Raw genomic sequence first — 25544 nt, forward strand, 5'->3', positions numbered from 1 at the left:
AATCTGCTCGCCTGTCGCTCGTATTTTCAGGTTACGTCATGAATTTTTCCATGGCAGCCCGTATATATTGACTTATGTACCACAAAATCAACGTATCTGTTGTTTTCTTCAACTCAAATTGAATCGAAGACAATTTGTGTAGTTTTGGTGATACTTTTATGTCTCAGCATATTTTGGCGCTCTTTGGACAAGTTTGGCGCCATGCGATCCGCGGGTATGCAACACAACATTGTATCAATTCGCAACAAAAGAATATCGATCGATAACGTTCACTACACGTTCACAGTGGAGACTCTACACCAGCTCGCTTCCGTTTCGCGTTATTTTTACCAATTTAATGTGATGTTCATGGTTCATATTCACCCAAATTTTGTATAAAAGACAACAACCTGACAGGTATTTGATCTGTACAATTTAGGAGACACTTGCTGATTGATTTGCGTCAATTCCAGACCCTTGTTCTGCACATGTAAACGCCGTCAGATCGCCATATTGTTGACGGCAACAGTATATTTTAGTGATCAGAATGAATAGAATGGCAATAAAACAAATTTTACGAAGAAATTCAAAAATCTAAAACGATACGATTTTTGCTTATAAGTCAAAGGATCACCGTGCCAATTTTCATTATCATTGGTTCAGAATTTTAGAAAAAATGAACCGGCGAGAAGTTTGCAATGTGTTCGGTCGATCGGACGCGCATAAACGCCATTGTTTTCTATAGGAATCGAGATTATTCGGCACATCGTAAAATGAAAAATACATCTGAAAAAACCCGCCGGTTCAAATTTTTCATTTCGCTGTTATTTCTCACAATATTTGAGATTAAGCATCTCATGAAGGTTAACTAAAACTCTATGGTTTTAGTTTTTTAAATTTCCCTCTTATTTTTATGAAATGACGAGTTTACGATCGTTTGTGCTGTTGGCCGTGTTTTCGCCTATTTTTGCATAGAGTATTTTCGCTTCGGTATTGTAAGAATTCCTTCATGAAATTATTGCCGAAATATCATAATGGACAGAGGAACATATGAGAAAATGGAATCTGCATCTCTTTCCTGAATATTTAGCTGTGCGGCTAGGAAATTCGGCAAAGTTTTCAACATTACGCGGAAGCTTGATTTGGCTCTCTTTACGCTCATTCAGCGTATGTGCGGCAAAAAATTGTCACACTTTGAGTGAACAATATAGAGGCCATTTTGCCCACAGTGATTGCAAAATGCAAAATTACATCAGTGTGGCAATCCACATAGCCTGAATGACGCGGTGGCCCTATTGAAGTTCATTTTGACAGAACTGCATTATCGTGCAAAATCTTTCAAAAATTTTCTTATCATAGAATTTTTCACCATTCCAGTATGTCACATGACAACAGTACCAAAAATATCAACTATTACAGCTACAATGGTATTTTGAATGCTAATCTCTGTTCACTTTGAGACACAGCTGAATACCGTTACATGTACCAGTACACTGCTCTGTGAAAATTCCAGGAGAAAAGTGATAATTGAATTGTTTCTTTTTCTTTTCAATCCATCCATCCATTTTTACTTTGTTTCACAAAATATCTTTCTAACCAAATGAACATTGTAATTACGCTTTATGTATAAGCTGGTACATCATTCTGGGCTTAATAGCTATAACTTCTGATAATGTTTTCACTATTTTTGTTTGTATGTCAACTTGAAGTTCTCGTTCTACTCCCAAAATTATGCTGAAACACACACTATTTAGCTTGTCAACACAGCGTCCATACAGTGTACCTGTTTATATTGTTTATATTTGAATGCTACTCCATTCTAGGATTCACTTGTCAACAATAACAATGTGATTTACACATTTACAGGCTGAGATCACACGCTGAATAGTCATAATGTGTATTTCAACATCTTTCTTAGAGTTGAGCAAGATTGTAGTTGATAATATATATATAAAACCAAAAATAGTGAAAAAAATCATCAAATGAAACACCTACTATCTCTTTAAACTCTTTCTAAATCAGAATCCCAATCCATACACTGTACAACACACACTATTGTACATTGAATGATTCACAGAATTAAATGTCCGCCCACTATGTATGATGAGGTCACACCAATGCATTCTCCTTGGTAACACACCATTTATAGGCTGCCAGACGGTTGAAATGATACAAAACAAACCTGCGGTGAGGGGTTTCCCATTCCTATAGTGACCTCATTCAATAGAGACAACAAAAACAGTTTCCCTATCCCATTCTAGGTACATGTCTGCACATCTCAATGTGATAAACAGGGTCCTTCTTGTACCGTGGACAATGGTGCCAGCTTATTGTGTGCACCGTGCTTTTGTATTATATATATTGACCCTGTATGTTCTTAGTGTTGTGTCATACAGTCAATATTGACAAAAAAAATACAATTAAAACATGTAAAATAATTCCTGACAGTCAGCAAATACAATAAAATATGATGTGTATTTTGGGGTTTGGGTTCTTTTTCTTCTAAACCTACATATCTACATATCACTTCAAATCAGGAATTTGCAGACTTCCGCCAAAACAAGCTTACAGCTACAACGCTGAAATGTTGAAATTGCATGATAATTTACAGATATTAACACCGTCACAATCTCACATTGGTGTCAGATTATCACTTGACATTATTTATATGCCCTTTGGTCCAAAGATAAGACAATACCTTATGATAATATGGTTACACATTAAGAGATTCCTTTAAAAAAATATTGCCCTCAATATTCCTTTCTAACAAAACTCCTCTAATTATCGCAATTTTCTCTTTTAAAATTGATGTTTTCCAATTATTTCCGTTATTGCTGTTTTATGTGAGAAATTATTGCTTACTGAAACATGTTGAATTGTCAATTATCTGGGGCCCAGGGCTCATACCCACACACTATTACGTTTCTACAAAACATGTGAATATGTTGATGACATCATTTCTGATATGTCACCAAAGTGTGTATTATTATATCCACAAGCAGAGAGGGATTAGAGATCTGATGACTGTCAATTAAGGTAGAACAAGCCTCAGGGACAAATAGTCAAACTCTCAAATTTCTACAATTTTTTTCTGATCTACCACTTGGGAGGCTCATTTTGAAGCTTTTGGAGAAAGAAAAACATTCAAGGGGTTAGATTTTGGAAAAATCCAAAATTCAATTTCCTCCGATAGAGTTAACATAGAGATGGTGGCCATTTTGAATTTCAAGTATCGAAAAATGGGTAATTTGTTCCGCTAGTTCTAAACTTTGCGCGGTGGCCCCCGATTTTCATTATTGATTTGGAAAGAGAATGGTTGAAAGTTTCATTCAGGAAAGTATGGGCAAAAGTTAAAGTCTTTCACTTTCGAAGCGAATGCTACTTTAAGCATGTTTCAGAGAGCAGAACAACATGCAATGTTGCTAACATGAAACAAACTTTAATAATTTGGAAAGATACATGAAGCAGCTTTGTCCCTTTAACTTAGAAAAAGTGCAACTAAAATTTGCATTAATTTCAGATATTTCAATTAGAAAAAGTGCAACTAAAATTTGCATTAATTTCAATTTGCTCATTATTTTGTGTAACACGTACACACTAGAAAACAGTAAATTCCTACTGTACAGTTTAATTTTGTTAAAAGGAATTGTCAGTTTATAACTGCAATGAATTCCTACCAAGAGAATATCCCCTTGTAAAACACTTGCATGTTGCTATAACAACATCCTTCAATTCAAAAACGCTGAATCATTTTTTCATGGAGGAATTAAGTCTGACACTCAATCTTTACAAACTACACAATTTCCCTTAAAATCAGAGGTCAACAGATTATATTTTGGTCCAAATACAGGGTAGATGTCGTAACTGCAGAGTTTCTATAAAATAATAGATCAAAATGGCACTGGAGGCTAAAACATGGGTCAAAATATTATAATCAATATTTTCTTCATCAAAAGTCCACATGAGGTGAAAACGGGGGGGGGGGGGGTCAAATCTGTGCTACACATGTGTATACTCCCTCCCCCTTGGTGTAATTCCTGCAGAGGACAAATCCTGTTATCTGGGATGGGAAATTACCATTCCATCATGTTTATATATAGCAGACTTTAGACACAATGAGATGGAACACAAAGAATATGCATAGAGATGTACAAGGAAAAAGAGTGGTCTAGTTTGACTGTCAGCATTGTACCTTGCAAAGAATGACATGAAAATGAAACTGAGCTGCGTCGATAACTTCCTTGTTCACAGCATATGTCACTCCCATACATTCCAATTCATTATAGACATTGTTCCATAAGGTAGGATGTCCCTCTGGGAGTGTGTTTGACATTCAGATTTTTACAATGTGGTATGTATATCTCTAGTCTGCAGCTAAGGTAGACTTTCGAATCCTGTGGGGTAAATAAAGTATTTTCCTTCTTGTTTTTTTGTGAAAAATCAAAAATTTTATTTCTCCCCACAGAGTTACATGATCAACACAGGGTATGAGCAGCCATTTCAACTTCAAAATATCAGCAAATTTTTGGAAAGTTGCTTCTCCACTCCAAACTTTGAACAAAGATCACAGATTTTTTATCTTGATTGTGAAAGAGAATGGTTTTAAGTTTCCATGAGGAAAGAACGAGCTACAGTTAAAAAGTTTCTGTTTTGAGGCATTGGACAATTTCAAACAGTATGATGCTTGGCAACGGGACTCGAGGATTGAAATGAAGTCAGATTAGGATATAAACCTGGATTGCATATGTCATGCCTGTCATAATTCTCAAACAGTAAAAAACAATATTAAATTGTTCAATTGTGCAGCTAATAAAGGCAACAAGGAAATAATACACCGTTACCATTATCGTAATTTACAACATTGATATCATATATTTGTTACATTCATAACAATGAACTGATCTCCAAAGAATGCAGAAATTGGCATTGAAATTTATAGCACTCACATCACAAGAAGTTGTTTATACAGAACATTATCTTTACATCTTCATTTGAAAAATTCAAAATATTCTGGATGGGATAATTGAATATACCAGTCACTTATGATAAATATTCTGGACATTTTTCAGTAAATAAAAAAGCGACGCAGAGTGTCTGATAGGGCCTTCTTTCCAGCCATCACTTTTTAATGTTGTGAGTCAAATTGTGTAATACCAGGATTAATTAAATCCGACATGCGTCTGCTTGATATGTTGATTAACTCTAACCCCAAATGTCAACCCTACACCCACATTTACATCAAATGTTACAATGCAATGATGGCAGTATAATGAAAATCATAGAATTGTGGTTTTAAACAAGCGATAGAGTTACATGCAACACTGAGCAGCATAAAGGTTAGTTTACAATCACACAGTCCTAATCGGAACCCTACATTTTCGTTTCTGTCATTGTTGGACTTTGTTTACCTACATGTATAGAGAACAACATATGTCAAGCATTCACAGTACAAATTACAATAGATGGAACCATTTCAGCAAGATATTTGGATATTTCAACACGCCCAACAATGCATCCATATATATATATATATATATATATATATATATATATATATATATTATATATATATATATATATATATATATATATATATATATATATATTATATATATATATTTCAGCAAGATATTTGGATATTTACACACACAACAGTACCTATAAATATCTGTGTGCATGTTTGTGTCTGTGATACATTGCAATCTCCACAGACACACACATGTATGTATATATATGCACACATGCACACAGACATGATCAGACACAAACATGAATACACATGCATTATACATACATTACACGTACATGTCAGTACATACATAACAATATAACATACACACATACACACACATATGCATGCACATTCAAAGAGGACTGTCTACTAGTTTGAAATTGCTTAATTTCATAACTGTCATCAGACTGACAAAGGTGCAATTAACTATTCCTGGGTATTCTTTAGAAAATATGGGTTCTTCATTTCATAACATGGACAATTACTGAAGTTCTCCTTTTTGAAGCCCTAAAGAGCTGAGATACTACAAACTTCAGACAACTGGAAGCCACAAAATCCATCATCTCAGAAAGCTGAGAGGTTCAATCACCACAGAGTGCACAATTCGACTGCCTCTGCTGCTATAGTCAGCTTGTCATGAATATTTAATTGTCACCATGTTCTTTTAATTGATAAGATTGCATGTAAAGAGTATTTTTAAACTTTAAAAACATGCCAATCTATGACAACTTTAATTGTAATTTAAAAACCATACTATAAATTGTATTTCCCGAACGAATTTCCAAGTGGTCAGCTGTGGTTTGATTTGCTCCGGTCGATTTATCATTATTAACAGTTACTAACTGCACCTGCACCTAGTACTCCGAGTTGTTCGTCAATAATAACATTTTCTACTGAATATACTTGCTTCGGGCAAGCTTAAATTGCTAATTCAGTGTAACCATACTTTCGTGACATGACATGCGGAATGCGGAGGCTGCCTTCATACCCCTCATCTCGCATGTGTTCTGCCCGCGCCGCGCTAATGCAGCATAATTAGAGTGTCGTGGATAGAAAATATATATTGGCCCCCAAAGGCCATGTTGCGAAGGTGTGTGGGAGGGTCGAGGGGGCAGACTGCACTCACGCGGGACAATGGCGCCGGCTCTGGCCGAATGTAAATTTACGTGTACAAAATATTGTGTTCGTAAGTAGAGCATACAAAGTTAAAATTGTCTCTACAAGAAATGGACCATTACTTGGTGGCGCCAATTGAATATCTGCTTGTTCTATAGTACCATTGAGGTACCATGGTAGTACAGGTCAGGTGGAGTGGGCATGTAGTCTGGGGCTATTCACACGATTCCATCTCGCCATAAAAACGAGGAAGTAACTGTTTGAAAAATAAAAAAGATCAACACAAAACGTGGCTATCAGTACTGATATGCGTGAAAAAGTTGTGTTGAAGTCTTTTCTCGCCCAAACTATGTCATGTCAACCACAGTGATAAGCCCTTTTTATGAAAACCACATGAACAAAATGCACAGGTGGGTTGACCTACCATCGTCGACAGCAGCACTACTATCACCGCCAGAGTTTTTAAACTCTTGACCGACGGGTCCAACTTGTCTTCCATGTCGATTTTACCACTTACACACAATACGATGACTTCACATTATGTTACTGGTAGACAATGAATATCTGTTATTCGCTTCTTTGGTAAAAGTTTGATCGTTTTCCCGACCGGTCACCTACACGGAAATAGACTGAAAATTATTTATCTCCACAATAGATGACCTCTTCAAGCTTTGGATGGGGTACGCCGCTGTTACTTCTTGAACCCGGAAGTGTAGTTTCATTGTCTTGTAAGGAGGCCGGTGATTGGCTAGGAGTTGGCGCTTAAAAATAGAAATTTCGCGATGTCCGGTTACTCCCAGAATTTAGCCGTGGAAGTGTCCGCCAACGGTAGCAGCCAGGACGGAAAATGACAAGAACTTGTTCGTAGAAATCGTAAACTGTTTATCACTTACTCATTCGCAAACTAAATGATTAACCAATTGACCGGGCGAGGGTGGTCTGGAGTTCAGTATTTAATCATATTAGTTAATCGAAATTCAGCCGCCATGACAAGAAACAATTGTCTTTTTTTTGTAATGTCATCTCTCAGTGCAAGATATAAGATGGCTTTTTATTCATTTGTGCAAATTGTATCAATCATTATTGTTTCTGTAGTAAAATTTAATGTTAATGATTCTTCACTTATATGGAGTGATCACGTACGTACCTCGCCTCTTGCATTGTATGAATTCCCTTATTGCCATGGTGAACATGACGTCACTGAAAACAGATGATAGTGTGATAATCGCTATGAAACTACCCAGTATGTGTGTATGAGTTGTAGGCCCTTGCTCTAGGTCTATTTACGTACAGGTGGATAGATGGATCGGATGGATGGAGGAATTTTCAAGAATCAAATATGCCGCATGTTGTTTCCTTGTACCCCATCTGAGGGCAACACTGACGTGTAAAGTGGGGTTTTTTGTCTTCTTAAAATGACATCAACAATTACTACTTTCAGTATATACTTTCCCGAGAAGACACATCATGCAAAATTGGTGTGAGAAGATGACAAAAAGGAAACAGTGAGAAAAGTTGTACCAATGCTGTGTGTCAGTCTCCAAAAATAGTTCTATGAAAAATCGTGTGTTTCCGTTAACAAGGCCTGGGAAATAATTGAAGGAAGATCGGTCGGGAATATCGATTTATTTTCTATTTTTATTTCAGTGTGACCTATCAAAAATCAGCAATATTCGGCAAATTCATGTGTGATTTTTTTAAAAATGAGTATAAAAACGGTTTTAAATAAGAATGGTCGGGTTTACCAGAATCACATCATTTTCGTCATTTATGAAAGTGGCAGTGAATAAATCTGAGAGTCCAGGATCGCCGAGGAAGGGACGGAGATCCGGGAAGGAGGAAGTGTCTCTGTCGCGATTTTTGTAAATTCATCTCTGAATTTGCTGAATTTGGCTACCACAGTGATCTTGACTCATGAGTTTGTGAGCTGTTATTCTCAATCGTTGACTATATAACATGGAGTGTTAAACTTCCTATCGTTGCAAGCTATTGTCTCGATCAGGATGTCAATCAATACTACACTTTTACTGTTCAGACACTGTCGACATGATTGTGATAACATCATGCTTTGCCGAGAAAACTTAAGTTCAAGAACGTATTGGTCTTTCCCTGCTACGGGAATCCTTCGAGATGAAAATACTACGAATTAAATAAATCTTTATGCCATCCTTGATCCAATATTACGGAGTATGGATCACAAGCGTTCGTGTGATACTTCAAAGCGTATTCTACATCTACCAGATATGAACTGAAAATGCTCACGTGTTTCATTATATATTGCATTTATGTGCAAGTTTGAACCTTTGCTACATGCTTTGCTACATTTAAAGTGTTATGATCAACACAATGAATTTCACCACAGATCAATTCTAAAGGTCATTAAGTATTCAAATATGTAATTAGCTGACATAAAAATAACTAATTTCTTTGAGTACTGTCATTGTATCACAATATAGCATGTGTAATTACCTTTGGTCAAGTCCTTCAAGCTCTATATGCCAAACCGTGAAAGCTTGTTAGCTATTTATGCAAATTATGAATTAGCTGACATGAAAATGCAAAATGACTTTCAATACTGTTATAACCTGGTATAATGATCAATGTACACAGCATGTTTCGCCAAATTTTATCAAGTAAATGCCAGTATATATCCCTAATTTGGAAGGTTCATTAAATATGCATATTGGGAATTGGCTGAAAAAAATGTCAAATGACTTTCAATAATCTTGTATCATAGTATCTTTAATGTACATAGCAAGTTTTGCCAACTTTGGTCAAGTCAAAACAGATAAATATCGCTAATAAATGCGGGATATCGGACCGCAGGCGGGCGAAGATTGCATTATAAGCGCGCCAACCCAAACTCACTGCATGGACATCACATTTACGAAATCGAAGTCCAAAGTCAACTACGTCATTGTTAGAATAAGAGAGGTTTTCCATCACACGGGAGCATACCACCACAAATTTTGCACAGATGGCGTTGCACTGGCATTGAAAAAGGTGCATGGGAGCATGGGAAACGCGGGCAGTTTCCCTCGCTGTGGGTAGGAAATGCATTGAGCAAGACACACTTCCGGGTTCGCAAAAAAACGAGGATCCCATTTACGGGGCGCTCAAATATAACTATTTGCTGTGATACATAGCAGAGGCGTATATGTTTGTGATGCTGAGAATAACATCAGTAAATAAATGACGGGTTTTAAAAGTTGACGTTTTTTGCGATGAAACAGACTTCTGAAGGTAGCTCGCTTGGGGAACACGTCATCCCGGCCGCTGTCCGCTTTGACCCCAGCACAGTCCCTCTATCCACCGGTGGATAGAGGGACTGTGACCCCAGTAATTCACACTGGTTTTGGTCGGCCCCAGGTACCCAAGTCACTTCGACCCCGTCACACTTTTGCCTACATGTCCACGGAGACGATTCAACATGTTCCACAACAAAGCCAAGACAAAAATTGAAAATATTAATAAAATGGCTTCACAAAGGCTGAAATACACGATACTCGATGAAGTATGAAGTTTATGAAATGAAATCAAAATTGACAACACAAGTGTTTGTCTCGGGTAATACCACTTGAAGTTGTTTTTTCCATACAGTGCAGTATTTGTCAGTGACAAATTAATCTTTGCAATACATTTTTTTGCGATGAGCTGGAAATTTGATTAATATCGAGTTAATGTACATAAATATTCCGTTATTTACTGGGACACGTTATTTTCTCGATCCGCTATCTGCGGACTACGTGCTGAAGTACATTGACTGTTCATGTCAACGATCGTTTCTCCCTCTGCAGAGTTTCTGTATCCCGTTCAACAACGCTGTACCTCGATCACACGATAGTGACGCTATGTAGCTGTGCAGTATTGAAACTTATCATAAAATGGCCACCTCGTCTAACAGTAACACGTATTGTCGGGATTATCGTACGGAAAAAAGACTGCAAAAGTAAGACTTATGAATCTTCATCAGAATTGAACACATCATGATTGTACACGAGTATCAACCGTGAATGCACGTTGAGCTCGGCAGTTACACAAGCATGGTACGCTACATGCATAGCCCTACGAGTATGGCGACAGTGTCCGGCTTTGGCTACGCCGCCTACCGGAGGTGGGAGGCGGCGTAGCCAAAGCCGGACACTCTCGTCATACTCGTAGGGCTAGCTACATGCACTGCCGCGATGCCGATCGTATGCATTCCAAGGCCTATCCCGGAATTTGTTTCACAAACAACCTCAAAGGAGAGCAAACATACTTCTATGGACAGTGACGAACACGTTTCTTGGCGAAGCAAATTCAAAACAGTGCAGAAGTACATGAAGTAGGTCATGGCCTTGGACTCTGTGCACGAACCTATTGGACACTTCAATACCTTTGACCCAAAGTTATTATTCATCAGCACTTCCATGCCATGAGGCTAGGTAGAGAACGTATGTACTCATTTCTGGCGATCGAGCAGCGAGGGAAACAATCAATTACCAAGGATAAAGCTAATTTGCTAAACGATATTTTATCTTGAATAGTGAGTTGAATGAGTAATAAAATATCATATTTTTAATGTTCAATACGAGGTTGAAACACGGAGGGACCGTGGTTGAAACCAGTGCTATCCAGCTGTAGCCAACCTGGACAAGCACATTTCACAGCGCCCTCAAACAGTCGATTGTTTTCACTTGTCATACGCGGCGTAACAGAAAAATTAAAACTTTCATAACTTCATTAATATCCAAGCCACGCCCTCCAAAACCTTTTCAGTTCTAGCCATTTGAATTCTGAAGATGTCTACCAAATTTGACTGAAATACGTTCAGCCGTTTTTGAGAAAATGGACCAACAGACAGACAGACAGACAGACAGACACACAGACACACAGACAGACAGACAGACAGACATCGCTGCGACATATGCTCACGTGTTCACACGTGAGCAAAAAACCTTGAGAATGGAAGAATGCCACATGTGCGCATGTAGCGATGTTGATGTCTGCGTTTAGCACACTCAGTGTGTATGTAGGTCAGGGTGGCGGAGTGATTTCAAACATGAACAGTTGGCGCATGTACATGTGTGTGACATATACAAACTTTCGCTGCTCCCAAATTATTTGCATATACAGTTCACTCATTTGCAACCTGTGGCACGTTCAGAGTTCTTCCTTTCATTCGGTTGCGTTGACTGGCATTTCTATACCTGTGCCTCTCTCTGTACTGCAAGAATGAACAATGCATACGCTTGTTACACAACGCTGTTCAGCATATTTTTTCTTACTTTGCATTTTGTCGTTTCTGATAAGTCGAGACCGTACTTTGTGTTATTGATAAAACAGAGAATTGACATTCGCGACCCATGTCCCCTTCAAACTTATTTAGTTGATATACCTCTACAGTCTTATTGAAGCTGCCAACCGTGGACGGGTCAGCTGACAAGGTCACTTTGCCACGACATTGAGCAAATTTTTTCCTCTCCTTTGGTTCGCGTCAAAGATAATGATCTTATGTACACGTTCAATCAGCAAAACTATGCAGCGAGTATTTGAGTTCCGGGCCCAAAGGTCCAAGGCAAACCTCAAACACGTATCTTTGGCCATTGTTGTAATTATTATGGTCATTGTGATGCAACACTTAGAAAATAAAGGTATACATAAAGTCCAAAGCAATAAAATAGTACATAAAATAGACATACTTTGTTCTGGAGCTTATAGGCATATCTATAAATATATCAACGTTTACGTCGTTCACAAGCGGACAGGGAAAATACAATGCATGTGATACCCTGGTTATTTCGAGTTCCAGGACTCGTATAAAATGTCCAAGGTTCCGTTTACACAATCTCTGAGTCAAGATAACGATGTCGAACGATCATATCACGGAAATTGTTATTTTTAATTTCTAAATGTAGATCGATTAAGGTATTTCTTGAATTAGCTGCATAATTGAAAGTCTTATTTATGAGACTTAGTGACATGTTTCAACCGATCAAAAACACGTGGGTGAAAAAATGAAAGGGAGGATATTGCGGGTATCTGTGTGGGGATGGAAATGCGGGGGGGGGGGGGTCGTACCCAATGAGGATAAACAACAACAATCATGTGTGCCGATGTATATATGGATATAAGGTGACTACTTACAAAAGAGGGCAGTTAATGCTTATATTTAAAGGGAAGCAGTCATTGAAACTGTGCGTGTGCGACTTTCTTGTTTACAAACAATGTATTTCATAATCATATTTAGATGCATCACGTCAACACAGCTGCAACATTTTACGATAACCATTGTTAACAAACATGTCTTAACTTTCATCAATCGCTAACATACCCTAGATACAGTGTTTACATTGGTCTTAGGGGTTCCTGACAACCTTTGAGGAGAGTTCCGACTACTGCCTCCCTTTAAGTGTGGATGTGAGAGGTGTTATCGCGTGATCTCACGGGGAAAGACGGCATGGTGCTTGAATTGAGATAGGTGTGACATGAAGAACTCTCTACAGTTCGAGATTATATGAACGATGATAAATACTCGACAAGGTGTCATAGAAATGGTGACTTGCTCACCCTTGATCCCTCGTTGTTCTCACTAGCTGATTGTCACCTCGCTACATCTGCATGACCAACGGCCAGAAGATGCCGTTCAAATTTTGCACTTTTGCAGGAGCCAATCAGATCGTATTTTAAAGGTATACTGTCACGTGTTCCAATTTTGACACAGTTACCTTGGAAAGAGAAAGTCTACCCAATCACAGATTTTAAGCGGTTGGCCGCTTTTAAAAACAGCGCCCGCACATGGGCATTTTGAATACCAAGGAACGACCCTTTGACCATATATGGGCATATTTAGATTACAGGTGACTGTATACCTTTAAATACATCGGCCCTGGGGAATGAAAAAAAAACTTGCTTAAATTGCCCGACTTAAGGTAGAACGCGCCTAGGGGACAGACATTCGGACTCTCAAATTTTTTAGATTCTTTTCAAATCTACGACATGTGGGGGTTCATTTTGAAGCCCTTTGCGTAAGAAAAATTTTCACCGTCTTAGTTTTTTGAAAATCGAAAATTTTATTTTTCTCCATAGATGGCGGCCATTTTGAATTTTGAATTTCGGTAATCTTGGGCAGTTTATTTCTGTAATTTTAAAATTTACACAGTGACCCCCGATATTTATTCTTGATTTTGAAAGTGAGTGGCTGAAAGTTTCCTTGAGGAAAATTTGAGCGAAAGTATAAGTCTTTCGCTTTCGAGGCGCGTACACCTTAAGTTTGCTCAAATATCCTCAACGAAACGTCCAAACTTAGACTCTTTTAGTAAACTATGAATAAAATAAGGCCTAAGGGTCACCATGCAAATTTTAGTATTGGAAGAACACTATCAAACATTTAGGACCATTGGAAATTCAAAACGAACGCTAACCGTGTGTTAACTGCATGAGAAAAAATACATTTCTGATTTTCACAAAACAATTAAAGACGACGGGCGCCCTCTCTTGAGACGACGGAAACTTTGATTACTCCACGAGCTTCAAAATGAGCCCTCACAAGTGGCAGACCAGAAAGATAAAAAATAATTAAGTCTGAATATTTGTCGTCGAGGCGCATTCTTTCTTAACTTCTTAAATACTATAGACACTGTATCCTTGTTTACCGGAAATTTTTTAGCGGATGTACACAAACAGTCAATCAGTTCTCAACAAACATCGATCAAACACTAAAGTTGTGAAAACCCTGCGACCTCTGGGACATTTACAATTTGCAGAGATCCGTAATTTTGGTATCATATTAGGGTGAGATGCCAAAACTCCGGAACAACAACGAATCATAGGCGGAAATTGCCATTTCTAAGCGTGATTTTAATTCGATTGGTTTCCATGTGTGACTTGCAATCAGAAATAGGGTTGAAGAACTTTCATAATGATGACAACTCATTCGCGGAGGTATTACAGACAAGTGCGTGACTGGCCACCAAGAACATGATGGCGAAGTTACCAACTCGCGGGCTAAAAGTGACCGATCAGAGATGGAATGTCTTAGGCCTACGGCAGTATTTTTCCTCCGATCAGGTTACTTCTTCCTCGGAGTATATAATATCAGTAAGATCAAAGGGCATTTCAGCGCGATACACAAATCTCAAAAGCTCACAAATATACAATAACGCAGTGGATGGCAATACTGTCACAGTTGCGTTGTATTCCACCTTTATAACAAAAGGCCCTTTTCCTTTTATTTCCTTAAAAGATGAATCAAAATTTGTCTGAAGTAAGACTGTTCGTGTGCTTGGGTGTGCGCGCGTGCACGCGTGTAATTATATCTTTTTTTAAAATTTTATCTCTTTTGCCGAATATGAGCGCTTGCTGTGTCCTCGTCAACAGTTTTTCCTCTTCCTCGCACAAAATGTCCAAAAATTGTGAAATCCGGGGGTTGAGGTCTTGGTGGTGTTATGACCACATTGGTCAAATTCGTCGTCCATTGATGGCGGAAATTATCAGTTACCGATAACCCCGTTAGAGATAACCAACATTCAGTCACTGTTCCCGATATCGCCGTTATCGACGACAGTTTGTTACACTGTATATGACCGGCTTCATCGTTGCTAGGTATCTTATCATGTCTGTCGATTGTCTGTCGGGCTAAGCAATAGCAATCTCTACGCGTCTCTTCACTTGTGAATCCTACAGGGTAAAATATTTCGCCTCGGGCAGTCGCTTATGCAGAATTTGCCGTAGAGAATTAATGTTGGCCATAGAGGGCGCTAGAAACACCGCTGTGGGCCGGGGCCAGGCCGGGGTGGGGCATCTCGTGAAGTGCGTATCTGGAAGCCGAACATGGCACATATGCACTGAAACTGGCAAGATCCGTCGCTCAAGGACGCTATATATGCTACCCTCCTGTTTTTCAAGCAAAGTGAAATTTATTCACAAATAGTGATTGTGATGGTAGATATGTTTACCATCAACACTAATTGTAATGTCTACATATCTGTAATGTTCAAGAAACGAAAAATGTACAAATATCTTAAAAGCAAAGTGATATAGGCCTAACATGTTCATAGTGCATTTAAACGCCAAAATGAGTCCCAGGAGCTTCCTTTACCACCTACCAAGTCTCACCGACCCGAAAACATACTGCAAATTCTGTTGCATCATAATTTTATATGGAGAGCGTAGAGAGCGCCCTCGAGCGACAGATCTTTCAGTCTAATCAACTGAAAAAACAAAATACACCAGAGACGTTGTTTACAGCCCGGATTTATGGCAGGATTCCCAATGATCACGTGATGAAGAAGATAAGTTGGGAAAGAGTTTGTCCTAACAAGAAGGAACAATACTTGTAACTTTGATACAACAACGTTCGTTATTGTTGTTCTGTACAACTATAGGCATACTAGTACGTGTTTTTCTTCTTCTCCTAAAAAATTCGTCGTAAATGAAACACAATGTGTACAATATATGCGCTGTCATAAACTCATGTAACAACACATTATGTACATACCATCCTGTGTTCAACAAGTGGAACAACACGGGACACTTACACATGATTTGGGAGTAGAACAAAAAAGAGGATATCACTGAATTGACAAAATTGATGAAACGCTCAACATTGACTGCCGCTAGCTGAGCTTAAACATGCTCGGAGGCCCCTTCTATAGCTTGGCAAAAGATAAAAAAATAACCGACCTCGCAGGATTACAGGAGAATAGACTGAGAATAGATTGACCGTGGATACTAAAAAAAGGATGACAAACGACGTGCATCATGGCGTTTAGGCACAGTCCCTCCACATCGGTGGTGGTGAAACCAATTTTGAAAAACAACGATGTTCAAGAACAGGTCAGTAGCCTGAATTTATTCATTCAGCAACATAGCAGCAACATAGCATAGTTCGAATCGATTTCTCAGTTGAATTATCGCTCTTCACCTTGTTTCGGGAAGTGGGCTTTATAGTCTCAAACGTAATGAGTTTCGTATGCTATGCGCATATATTAACTATGTGCAAGGTCGTTTAGATGAGTGTGATCTTTTAATAAAAGCTACGCAGTCGCCGTGGTTTTTGAAGAGAGAGAGAGAGAGAGAGAGAGAGAGAGAGAGAGAGAGGGGGGGGAAGGAGGTGAGGGAGAGAGAGCGAGGCGGACAGACAGATAGAGAGGGACAGACAGACAGACAGACAGACACAGACAGACAGACAAAAAAGACAGAAAGACTGACTTACAGACAGACAGACAGGCAGGCAGGCAGACAGAGCGGATGGAGGAATCTCGATATTATTTTAAAAGTAGGTGATATCGGTCAGACACTTTAAATACGTTATTAAATAGAACGATGGATAAAACATGAATCCAAGCTTACAGATAGATCAGATAAAGAAAACGATGACAACTACGCTGATATTATTTTTGTATCTATCAGAAATAATATGCTAATTTCTAATGGCCGTCCTTTTATTAAAAAAACAAAACAAAACATTACAAGCTACAGCATGTTTATCACAACCCAATGGACATAATTTGATTCCATGGTTGACTTTAAAAAGTATTTCTACTCATTTCGCTGAAAGCAACACAAACTCTAATTATGTCCTTTGACTTGTATTGAACATCTAGCGTTTCTGTTAGCTTACTCATACATGGACAAGAGCGCTTGAAAATTACTGATGCATTATCATAAACTGATTCAGAAATATAAGAGTTTGTTATTCCTTACCATTTCTCAAAAAATAAAGATGTAAAAAATATCAAATGTCTTTAAGAAAATTGTAAAGTTGAAGGGAAGGTTGTGACTGTTATAATCACTACGTTTCAGAGGGGACCTGTTTCTAGTGTGTATACGTGTGCTCGACGTCTGAGAGTTACGTTTTCTGCGCTGTTTTCCTTATCATACCTCGAGAAAGTTCTTGAGGTGTTAAATCGTGACTGCTGTCGATAACAAAACATAAACAGAGACAAGTAAATAAGTAAACACATAAATAAATACGGAAATAAATAAATAAATATAGCTTCACATAGACTATTAGTATTACTTTTTTAAAATCCCGCTTAGAATTTTCTCTGCCGCGCTTGGCAATGACTGAAAATTGCAGCAGAATATATTTTGTAAAGGTCCCTAAAATTGTTAGTGTATGGTCCACACTGATAATTTTCAGGGGTGTCCCTTTGCGATAAGCATTGAGTTTTATGCAGAATGCACCTCTAGGACATATTTGGACTCTCAAACTTTTACAATATTTTTTTTGGTCTACCACTTGTTGGGGTTCATTTTTTAAGCTCAAGGAGTCAAAAGAGTTTCCATCGGCTTAATTTTTTGTGAAAATCGAAAATTTAATTTTTCCTCATTTAAATTTAAAGTGTCGGTAAATATCGGGTAATTTGTTTCTCTCGTACCAGATTTTAGTCTACACGGTGTTTAAAGTTTCCTTACAGAAAGTTTAGGCAATGCTACTAGTTTGCCTTCCTATTTCGAGGCGCGTACTATAAATACACTTTCCAAAGTTACCGTAGTTTAGTAGAGTGACACAGGAGATGGGAGTGTCCATTGAACATCGTGTATGATCACAGAGATCGGTACGCGACCAATGTTAGCCTATGTAATAATAATATATCACATTTCGAATTAGGTACACATCCTACTGTATTGGTTTCAAGGTGCTTACAGATGTTTACATCACATCTCCCATCCCTGAAACCATAGAACACCTTTTAAAAACCCGATCTGCAGCGCTGCCTGTCCCTAATCAACATAAGTTTTCCCCCGAATCTTTATCAGGCAGAATCTATATGAATGCTAGAATAGAAGAGCGCCCCCAGTGAGTTTGGGCCTCCTCGCCACTGCAGTGCATTTCAGGTCACGGTCGCGTGATTAGAAACGGGGTGAACCTCAGGGCAGGAGTACAAGGTCAGTCGGTTAAAAACTCTGACATTGACTAGCAGACGACATACATGCAAGCTGGAAAACATCCCTTGCCGTATATGCGCTATAGCGGGTGTATTAACAGTTCGTTACATAATTGACCGGTTTTTTCACTTCCCATGCACGCTCGATGATTCCAATATACAATGATATACGCCCCTATCGGTGGCGAGTTACAATAAGCGAACCTATAGACGAGCGCCTTTGTTCAGGCTAATATTTACTCAGAAAGGTCGGGTCGGTGTCAACGGAGAGATTTTGGACTCAGTACGACCCTCTACTGTGTATGGTGCGACCTGACAAAACACCATGTCCTGCCTCAAACAATTTCGGCAACCAAAACAGGAGGTAAAGTATACATTTTTTGCCCTATGGACACCTACGTGGGAAAGTTAATTTGTTGACGGGTGAATATTTCCAAACTATGTACAGTCAGAAGTCAGTTTTGGGTCGTGGATGTGCTCTACAATTTGTCACCTCGAGTTTCAAATTAGCACGATTCGCAGTCACCGCAAGTAAGGGTATTGCGTAGTATGGTATGTTTTGGCATTTCAAGAATTGAAGACTTCTCCAGCTTGTTGTAAACGCGAGCTGTTCAAGTAGTCGGGCTTCTCTCTGATCACTTTTAATCTACAAAATTCTGAAAATTCATGTGTGCCCATTCGTGTGTTTTCACAAACATTGGTAAATACGTTCAATTGCACACAGGCCTACTCACGTTCGTACAGCATACATACATACATACATACATACATACATACATACATACATACATACATACATACATACATACATACATACATACATACATACATACATACATACATACATACATACATACATACATACATACATACATACATACATACATACATACATACATACATACATACATACATACAAACATACATACATACATACATACATACATACATACATACATACATACATACATACATACATACATACATACATACATACATACATACATACATACATACATACATACATACATACATACATACATACATACATACATACATACATATGTGTACGTATGCGAGCACAGGGACGTACGCATGCCGTACAAATGTAGGTCCTGTCGTTTGCGTACAAACTTACAGTCATATACTGTTACTAACATCTCGTCTTTTCTGAAGCCAGACAGGTCGACGCAAAGGCCCTGACATGACACTGTGCTTTCTGGAATGCACTTCGGCCATAGCGATCGCAGGAAATTCCATACTCTAAAAGTTGTGCGTTTTGACCTGGGCCATTTAAAAAAAATAATATCTGTGTTTCCCTTGGCATGCCTCCTAGAACGGAGTTGTTTTTTTAATGGAATAAGACTCATAATAGAGCAAAATTTAGCAAAATCATGATGCGTGCGTTTCAAAAACGCGAAAAATATTTTGGGTCTGTGAGTTTTTGTAATTGGATCACAGGCAACGTAGGTATTTTTAGACATGCTGATCTCATAGGAACATTATGTAGGTGTTGTTTGTCATAAAGCCAGGGAGAACAAAGAGATGGAATGTGCCATCAAGATAAATATCATCAATGATATGGGTGAACGTAACATTGATCACGCTGAATGTCTATGATAATAATACATGTATTCATCAAGAGTTAATTGTTATCAAGCAATTGTCTGGGTTTTGAAAATAAAGGAAAACACGTAACAGCTACCGGGACCCTTCTTCCTGTCGTTTTCATCACAATAAAAACCGAAGCGGGCGAAAACAAAGAAATTCGTGTGAATTGGGCGTGGGTTCCGTTGCTCAGGCTGGCAGCGCCACGGAGCGAAAATCTACAGGAATCGATAGTTGGGCCACAGACCCAAGAAAAATATTTCTGTGGTTTGGTTTATCAATTGATTCGCGTATAATGTGTCATTTTTCATGGATTTGTGTGTGTGTGTGTGTGTGGGTGTGTGTGTGTGTGTGTGTGTGTGTGTGTGAGAGAGAGAGAGAGAGAGAGAGAGAGAGATCATGTCTGTTTGTGTGAGAGGGTTTGAAGCAGTCCATTGAGAATGCCGCTGTTACAACATTACCAGCAAAATAACGATGGTACCTGCAAATACCTCCGCCCCATTAATACATGCTTGATTATCAAAACTACAGAAAATTTATTCAAACACTATTAGTTTGGGTATATAATGATAATTGCTTTCGGCGTGTTCAGTAGCATGGTGATAATCGTTCGTTTATCCATATCACGCTATGCAACAGAGAAACCACCCGCGTTTTCAGACCGATGGTGGAGGGACCGCGCTTTGAATAGCTTTCGTTAAAAGTAGTGATTTGTAATGCGTTGCCGCTGACGATACATGAGGAATCAGAACAAGTGTTGACAGGTTAGTTGTTGTGTTTATCACGTTTTAGGTGCGTGTATCATGAAGGTGAAGACAATGGATAACTGAAAAGCCATTAGGGAGTAATTTTTTACAGGTCAGAGTCACCGTATCCAAACCTATATCCTGTTTAATTAGGGGGCCACATCATCGAATTCCTGAAAGATTCACAAAACGTTTTGCCCACATAAAGTCATTTCTTCAATAAATAACTCTCTCTTCAAATACGCTTTTCAGTGAGGATTTTAACGAAAACGAGAGGAAGAAAACTTTACTGTTTTTCACGAGTTACAAATTTAGACCACTTGTCTCAAAACTGAAAAAAATGTAAATTTGCCTAAATTGCCTTAATTTTCATCGGGGAAATCTTAAACCAGTTTCTTTTAAAATCAGGAATAAGAAATAACTGATCACCGTGTACTTTATATTTAAATTTACCAATATTCGAAAATCAAATTGGCCGCTATCTCTTCAATTATTCTATGATGCGGAAACGAGACGGAAAAAAGTTCATTGACTCCACGCGCCTAAAATGAGACAACGCAATCAGCAAATGAAACACTGTTTTACATTCAGATTTGAATGTCCAAAACTTGCCCCTTTTCCCGATAATGACAAGCAATGGCTACTTTAATTTAACAGCGAAGGCTAAATGTACACAAAATAATAAATGTATGATCCGAAATGTCTGGAATAAGCTTATAGAGGACTGCCGTTTATCGTGAAACGAGTGTCTTATAGTCCATACGATCTTGGATTCTAAGGTCATCAGAAACACCCATGATACTGTTATTACAAATTCATCATAGATTGCAAAGTAAAAATTAATGATAGCTTCCATTATTTGAAAAATGTCATTGAGTTTTACAGTGGAAAACTAATGAATATGAATATCAGGATGTTACATAATGCCTTCATTGCTGCGTTACATTGCAAGGGCTAACCAAACTGAAAGATTTCACTTTTTTCGCACACAGAGCGAATGCGACGATAGAAGGGTATACTGTAACGCTCGGTATACCAGAAGTGTACCGGGAGTAAAGGGCCTAAGAAATTTCATTATATTTATATGATAATTATGATTTATTACCATATAAATAAACCGTCTGAGTATTTACATCTACATTGAGCTCCCTTTCTGCTCTGCTGTACTTGATAAAATCACTGAATGCTTATGAATTACGCATGACAAAGAAGTCTAGGGCACGCCCAATAAAGTTATATTATATCGCGCCAGTATTGATGGCGCAAATTCAGCGATCTGGTTGGTTGAGACGAAAAATAAAGAACAGGGCTATATTCACCATACGTGCGAGCTCTCAGCTAGAGAGAACATTTTGGTTTTATTTTTACTTTTCACATCAGAATTTAAAATGTACTGTTATGATATAACAGCAAATAACCACCTAAGCAATGTGTTTAGGCCACTCGGTTTTGACCAGTAAAAGGACATATCTGCACGAGCGATCGCTCTTGTATATATTGCGTCAACTGGTCAAAATCTCGTGGGATACCGTCACAGGGTGTGGTTCATTACTTAAAGGTTTCATGATAATTATATTACTGTAATATGTCGTAGACTATTCACTCCTGTAGTTCATCTTTGGGTATACGTGTGTACATTTCAACGTAGGTGGCGTGGCAACACCTGCCCATAACTTCTTTTAATGTTCTAAAGAATAAATATATGCAATGAATGTCGTTCTTTTCTTTGGCTCGTCAACCAAGGGCAAAGCTGCATTCTGACTTATCGGTACGATAAAGTATTTTTTATTGATCGCCAGGGCTCCTGTAAGGAACGACTCAGGGTGGAACCTCGGAAGAAACGGTTAACCATGAAGGACCTAATCGCATGTTCAGAAAAACGGAGAACAGAAAAATTTGTCAACTTTTACGAAAAATACACTGAAAATTTATCACCGGACCTCCAGCTCGTGGTCGCAGGTGTACGATTCTATGTTCATAAACATGTTGTGTGCGAGAAAAGTGAATATTTCCGCGCGATGTTCAGATGCGGTCTACAGGAGAGCGAGCGAGCGGAAAACCAGCCATGTCAAGAGGTCGAACTGCACGGTGACACGCCCACCGCTTACGCGTTTCAAGCTTTGCTGGGTTTCTTCTACGGCGGCGAGCTAGACTTCGAGGTGCGCCGAGCGGAGGAGATAGTCGCCGCTGCGACGTTTTTAGTCGTGACCTCCATGAGGAAGGAGTATGCAAAAATTGTCAACCCGAAGAATTGCAAACAGTATGCAGCATTGGCCGAAAAATACAACGCTTGTGAGCTCAGGGAAGTTACTCGCGTGCTGATGGACTCAGCGCAAAGGGCAGCAAAACGGTACAGTAGGCGAACGAAAAACTGGGACAGTGGAAATGTCAGGTCGTCACCAGTGCAAGTGAAATATGTGCATATGCATCGGTTCGCGGCTGGGCTACCGTCTGCATTAAGTTACATACCAGAATAATTGATACACAAAGATCGCGATACACATTAAAGGTTTACTGTCACCTGGTCCAATCTTGCCACAGTTACTATGGAAAGAGAAAATCTAACTAATCACAGATTTTAAGCGGGTGGCGGCTTTTTGAAAACAGCGCCCTCAAATGGGCATTTGGAATACCAAGGAACGCCCCTTTGACCATATATGGGCATATTTAGATTACAGGTCACTGTATATCTTTAAGTGAATGTATTTGTATCGCTTTGAGTCACAATTTGGCAGATTTTTTACAGTCTTTGCGAGAATCAATATATTTTAATCTTCATACTAACGATAGGTTCCAAGGGACGAAGCTGTATGCCTCTATTTGTTTAAGTTCTATATCCCTTCTTTTTATAACATTTAAAACAATGTTTTGTTAGGTCCAACACCTGGTACAATAAGCAGTGTTTTTGTAATAAAAAATTATTATTTGAAGTTCGGGCCTTTATTTATTTGAAAGCATCCAGAAACCGACAGAGTGTAATTTTTAACTGGAGTTATTATACTGTGTTGCGTGGAAATCCAAGGGTAGGTTGTAGGTTATGACTGCAACAACATTTTCGTAGGGAGGGGCTCTTCAGAACTGAACTCAAAGTCGTATGGACCCATACGACCGATGTAAACACTGTATCTAAGGTACGCTGGCGATTGATGAAAGTTAGAATATGTTTGTCACAATGTACAGAGTGATATTTAAATGTTGCAGCTATGTTGATATGATGCATCTAGATATCATGCATGGAATACATTGACTGTAAACAAGAAAGTGGCACCTGTGCAGTTCCGACGACCCTATGTATGTAGGCCCTCCCCTCTATTCCACCAGCCCAATCTTTACACCAGCCACTAGCCGGTACCTATACTCGTACAAAATACACAATATAGGGGCTCAGGTAAGGCAAATGAAAAATATAATCGGTTCGTTTTTCATCCACCGTCTCTTATAAAATGATACTGAAACACGGTTTTTTAATTAATTTTTGTTTGTTTGCTTTTTTCCTTCTGCGTTTTTTAGCTAATAAGATCAAAACAACAACATTAAATTGACACGCAGACGATGAGTTCAGAGTTCAGGAGGACAGTACAGTGCCTGCAGACATATGATCCTGAACACCACACTGATGTCAGCATGTTTTGCTGTTCAACATATAGCGTATGGTATCATCGCTTATTTCGAACAAGGCTGACAAAAGTGCGGAGATCGGAAGAAACAAACTCGTCTCCCTCTATGACATGTAAAATGTAGGTTCTGACATTTGTTCTATGTACCAGCGCACTATGTTTTCGGAAAACAGAGCATGTTCGAACACCTCAACCCCACCTATATATAAATTTTTCTCGCTAACAGACAATATGGTTGACGTCTGAGGTACGTCCGACTCGCATTGTTATTGTTTAAGCACGAATCCATGTCAAGTCATAAATTTCAATTGTCAATAGCTGCATTGCTGATTCGGCATCAACAGGCTGTGTTACCTTTGCGAGTCGACTACTTGTCAGAAATTCCTTATTGAGTAGACCAAGAATAAATAGTGTGCATACGGCACATGGAACAAAAAACTAGAAAATACGTAAATATATTACACAAATTACTGAACACCATTGGAACTAATTAGGGATAATTGGATCTTCATATTTTTCAAATTTCTCAAAAGTGCTAGGTGCCATATAGCTGTAAGTTGCAATATTACAAACTACTCATAAAAACAAGTGTCTGACGTAAAAAGAAATGCAGACGAACTTACATATGCAGGTTAAAACAACCTTCTTCACCATCCATTTATCCCAAATTAGTTCCAATCGTGTTACTGGTATATTTCGAAGCTATATTCTTTAATACGATAATGTGTAATGATTTTGTATCAAAATGGTTTCCTCAAAGTTAATACACGTTCCGTTTCACGTTCCGACTTTCAAAATTGTTATGTACACAATGGGCCTATATTTTCCGAGTTCATTTGTCCGTTGGCTATCATAAAATAGGCTTAATGGGACCAGACTATGGGGGTTTGGTTTTACCGGGCGGGAGCGTAGCGCCCGGAGCATAGAGTCTGGGTCACAGACACAATCTGATTAAAATCAGATGTAGAGTACGGCGACGTCTTCTTATGCGTACGCGGTATTCTCTCGCTGTCGCCTCTAGTACGCATAAGAAGACGTCGCCGTACTCTACATCTGATTTTAATCAGATTGGGTCACAGACACTGCATGTGAT

The 25544-nt window shown here is 38.7% G+C and overlaps 1 protein-coding gene and 1 long non-coding RNA gene across 2 annotated transcripts in view; one reads left to right on the forward strand and one right to left on the reverse strand.

Annotated features, from left to right (window-relative positions):
- Positions 1-7308, reverse strand: part of LOC139115729 (uncharacterized) — a 34491-nt gene extending 27183 nt beyond the window's left edge. Inside the window, exon 1 of the mRNA XM_070678052.1 lies at positions 7032-7308. Coding sequence (XP_070534153.1) covers positions 7032-7106 — 75 coding nt within the window. The 5' untranslated portion in view covers positions 7107-7308. The remainder of the gene's footprint in view (positions 1-7031) is intronic.
- An 11117-nt stretch (positions 7309-18425) lies between these two features.
- LOC139115732 (uncharacterized) lies at positions 18426-23764 on the forward strand. Its single transcript, XR_011548174.1, has 2 exons — positions 18426-18844; positions 22634-23764. It is a non-coding gene; the product is annotated as an uncharacterized lncRNA (long non-coding RNA).
- Positions 23765-25544: the final 1780 nt, after the last annotated feature.

This window comes from Ptychodera flava, chromosome 17, assembly GCF_041260155.1.
Source record: "Ptychodera flava strain L36383 chromosome 17, AS_Pfla_20210202, whole genome shotgun sequence".
Taxonomy (NCBI): domain Eukaryota; kingdom Metazoa; phylum Hemichordata; class Enteropneusta; family Ptychoderidae; genus Ptychodera; species Ptychodera flava.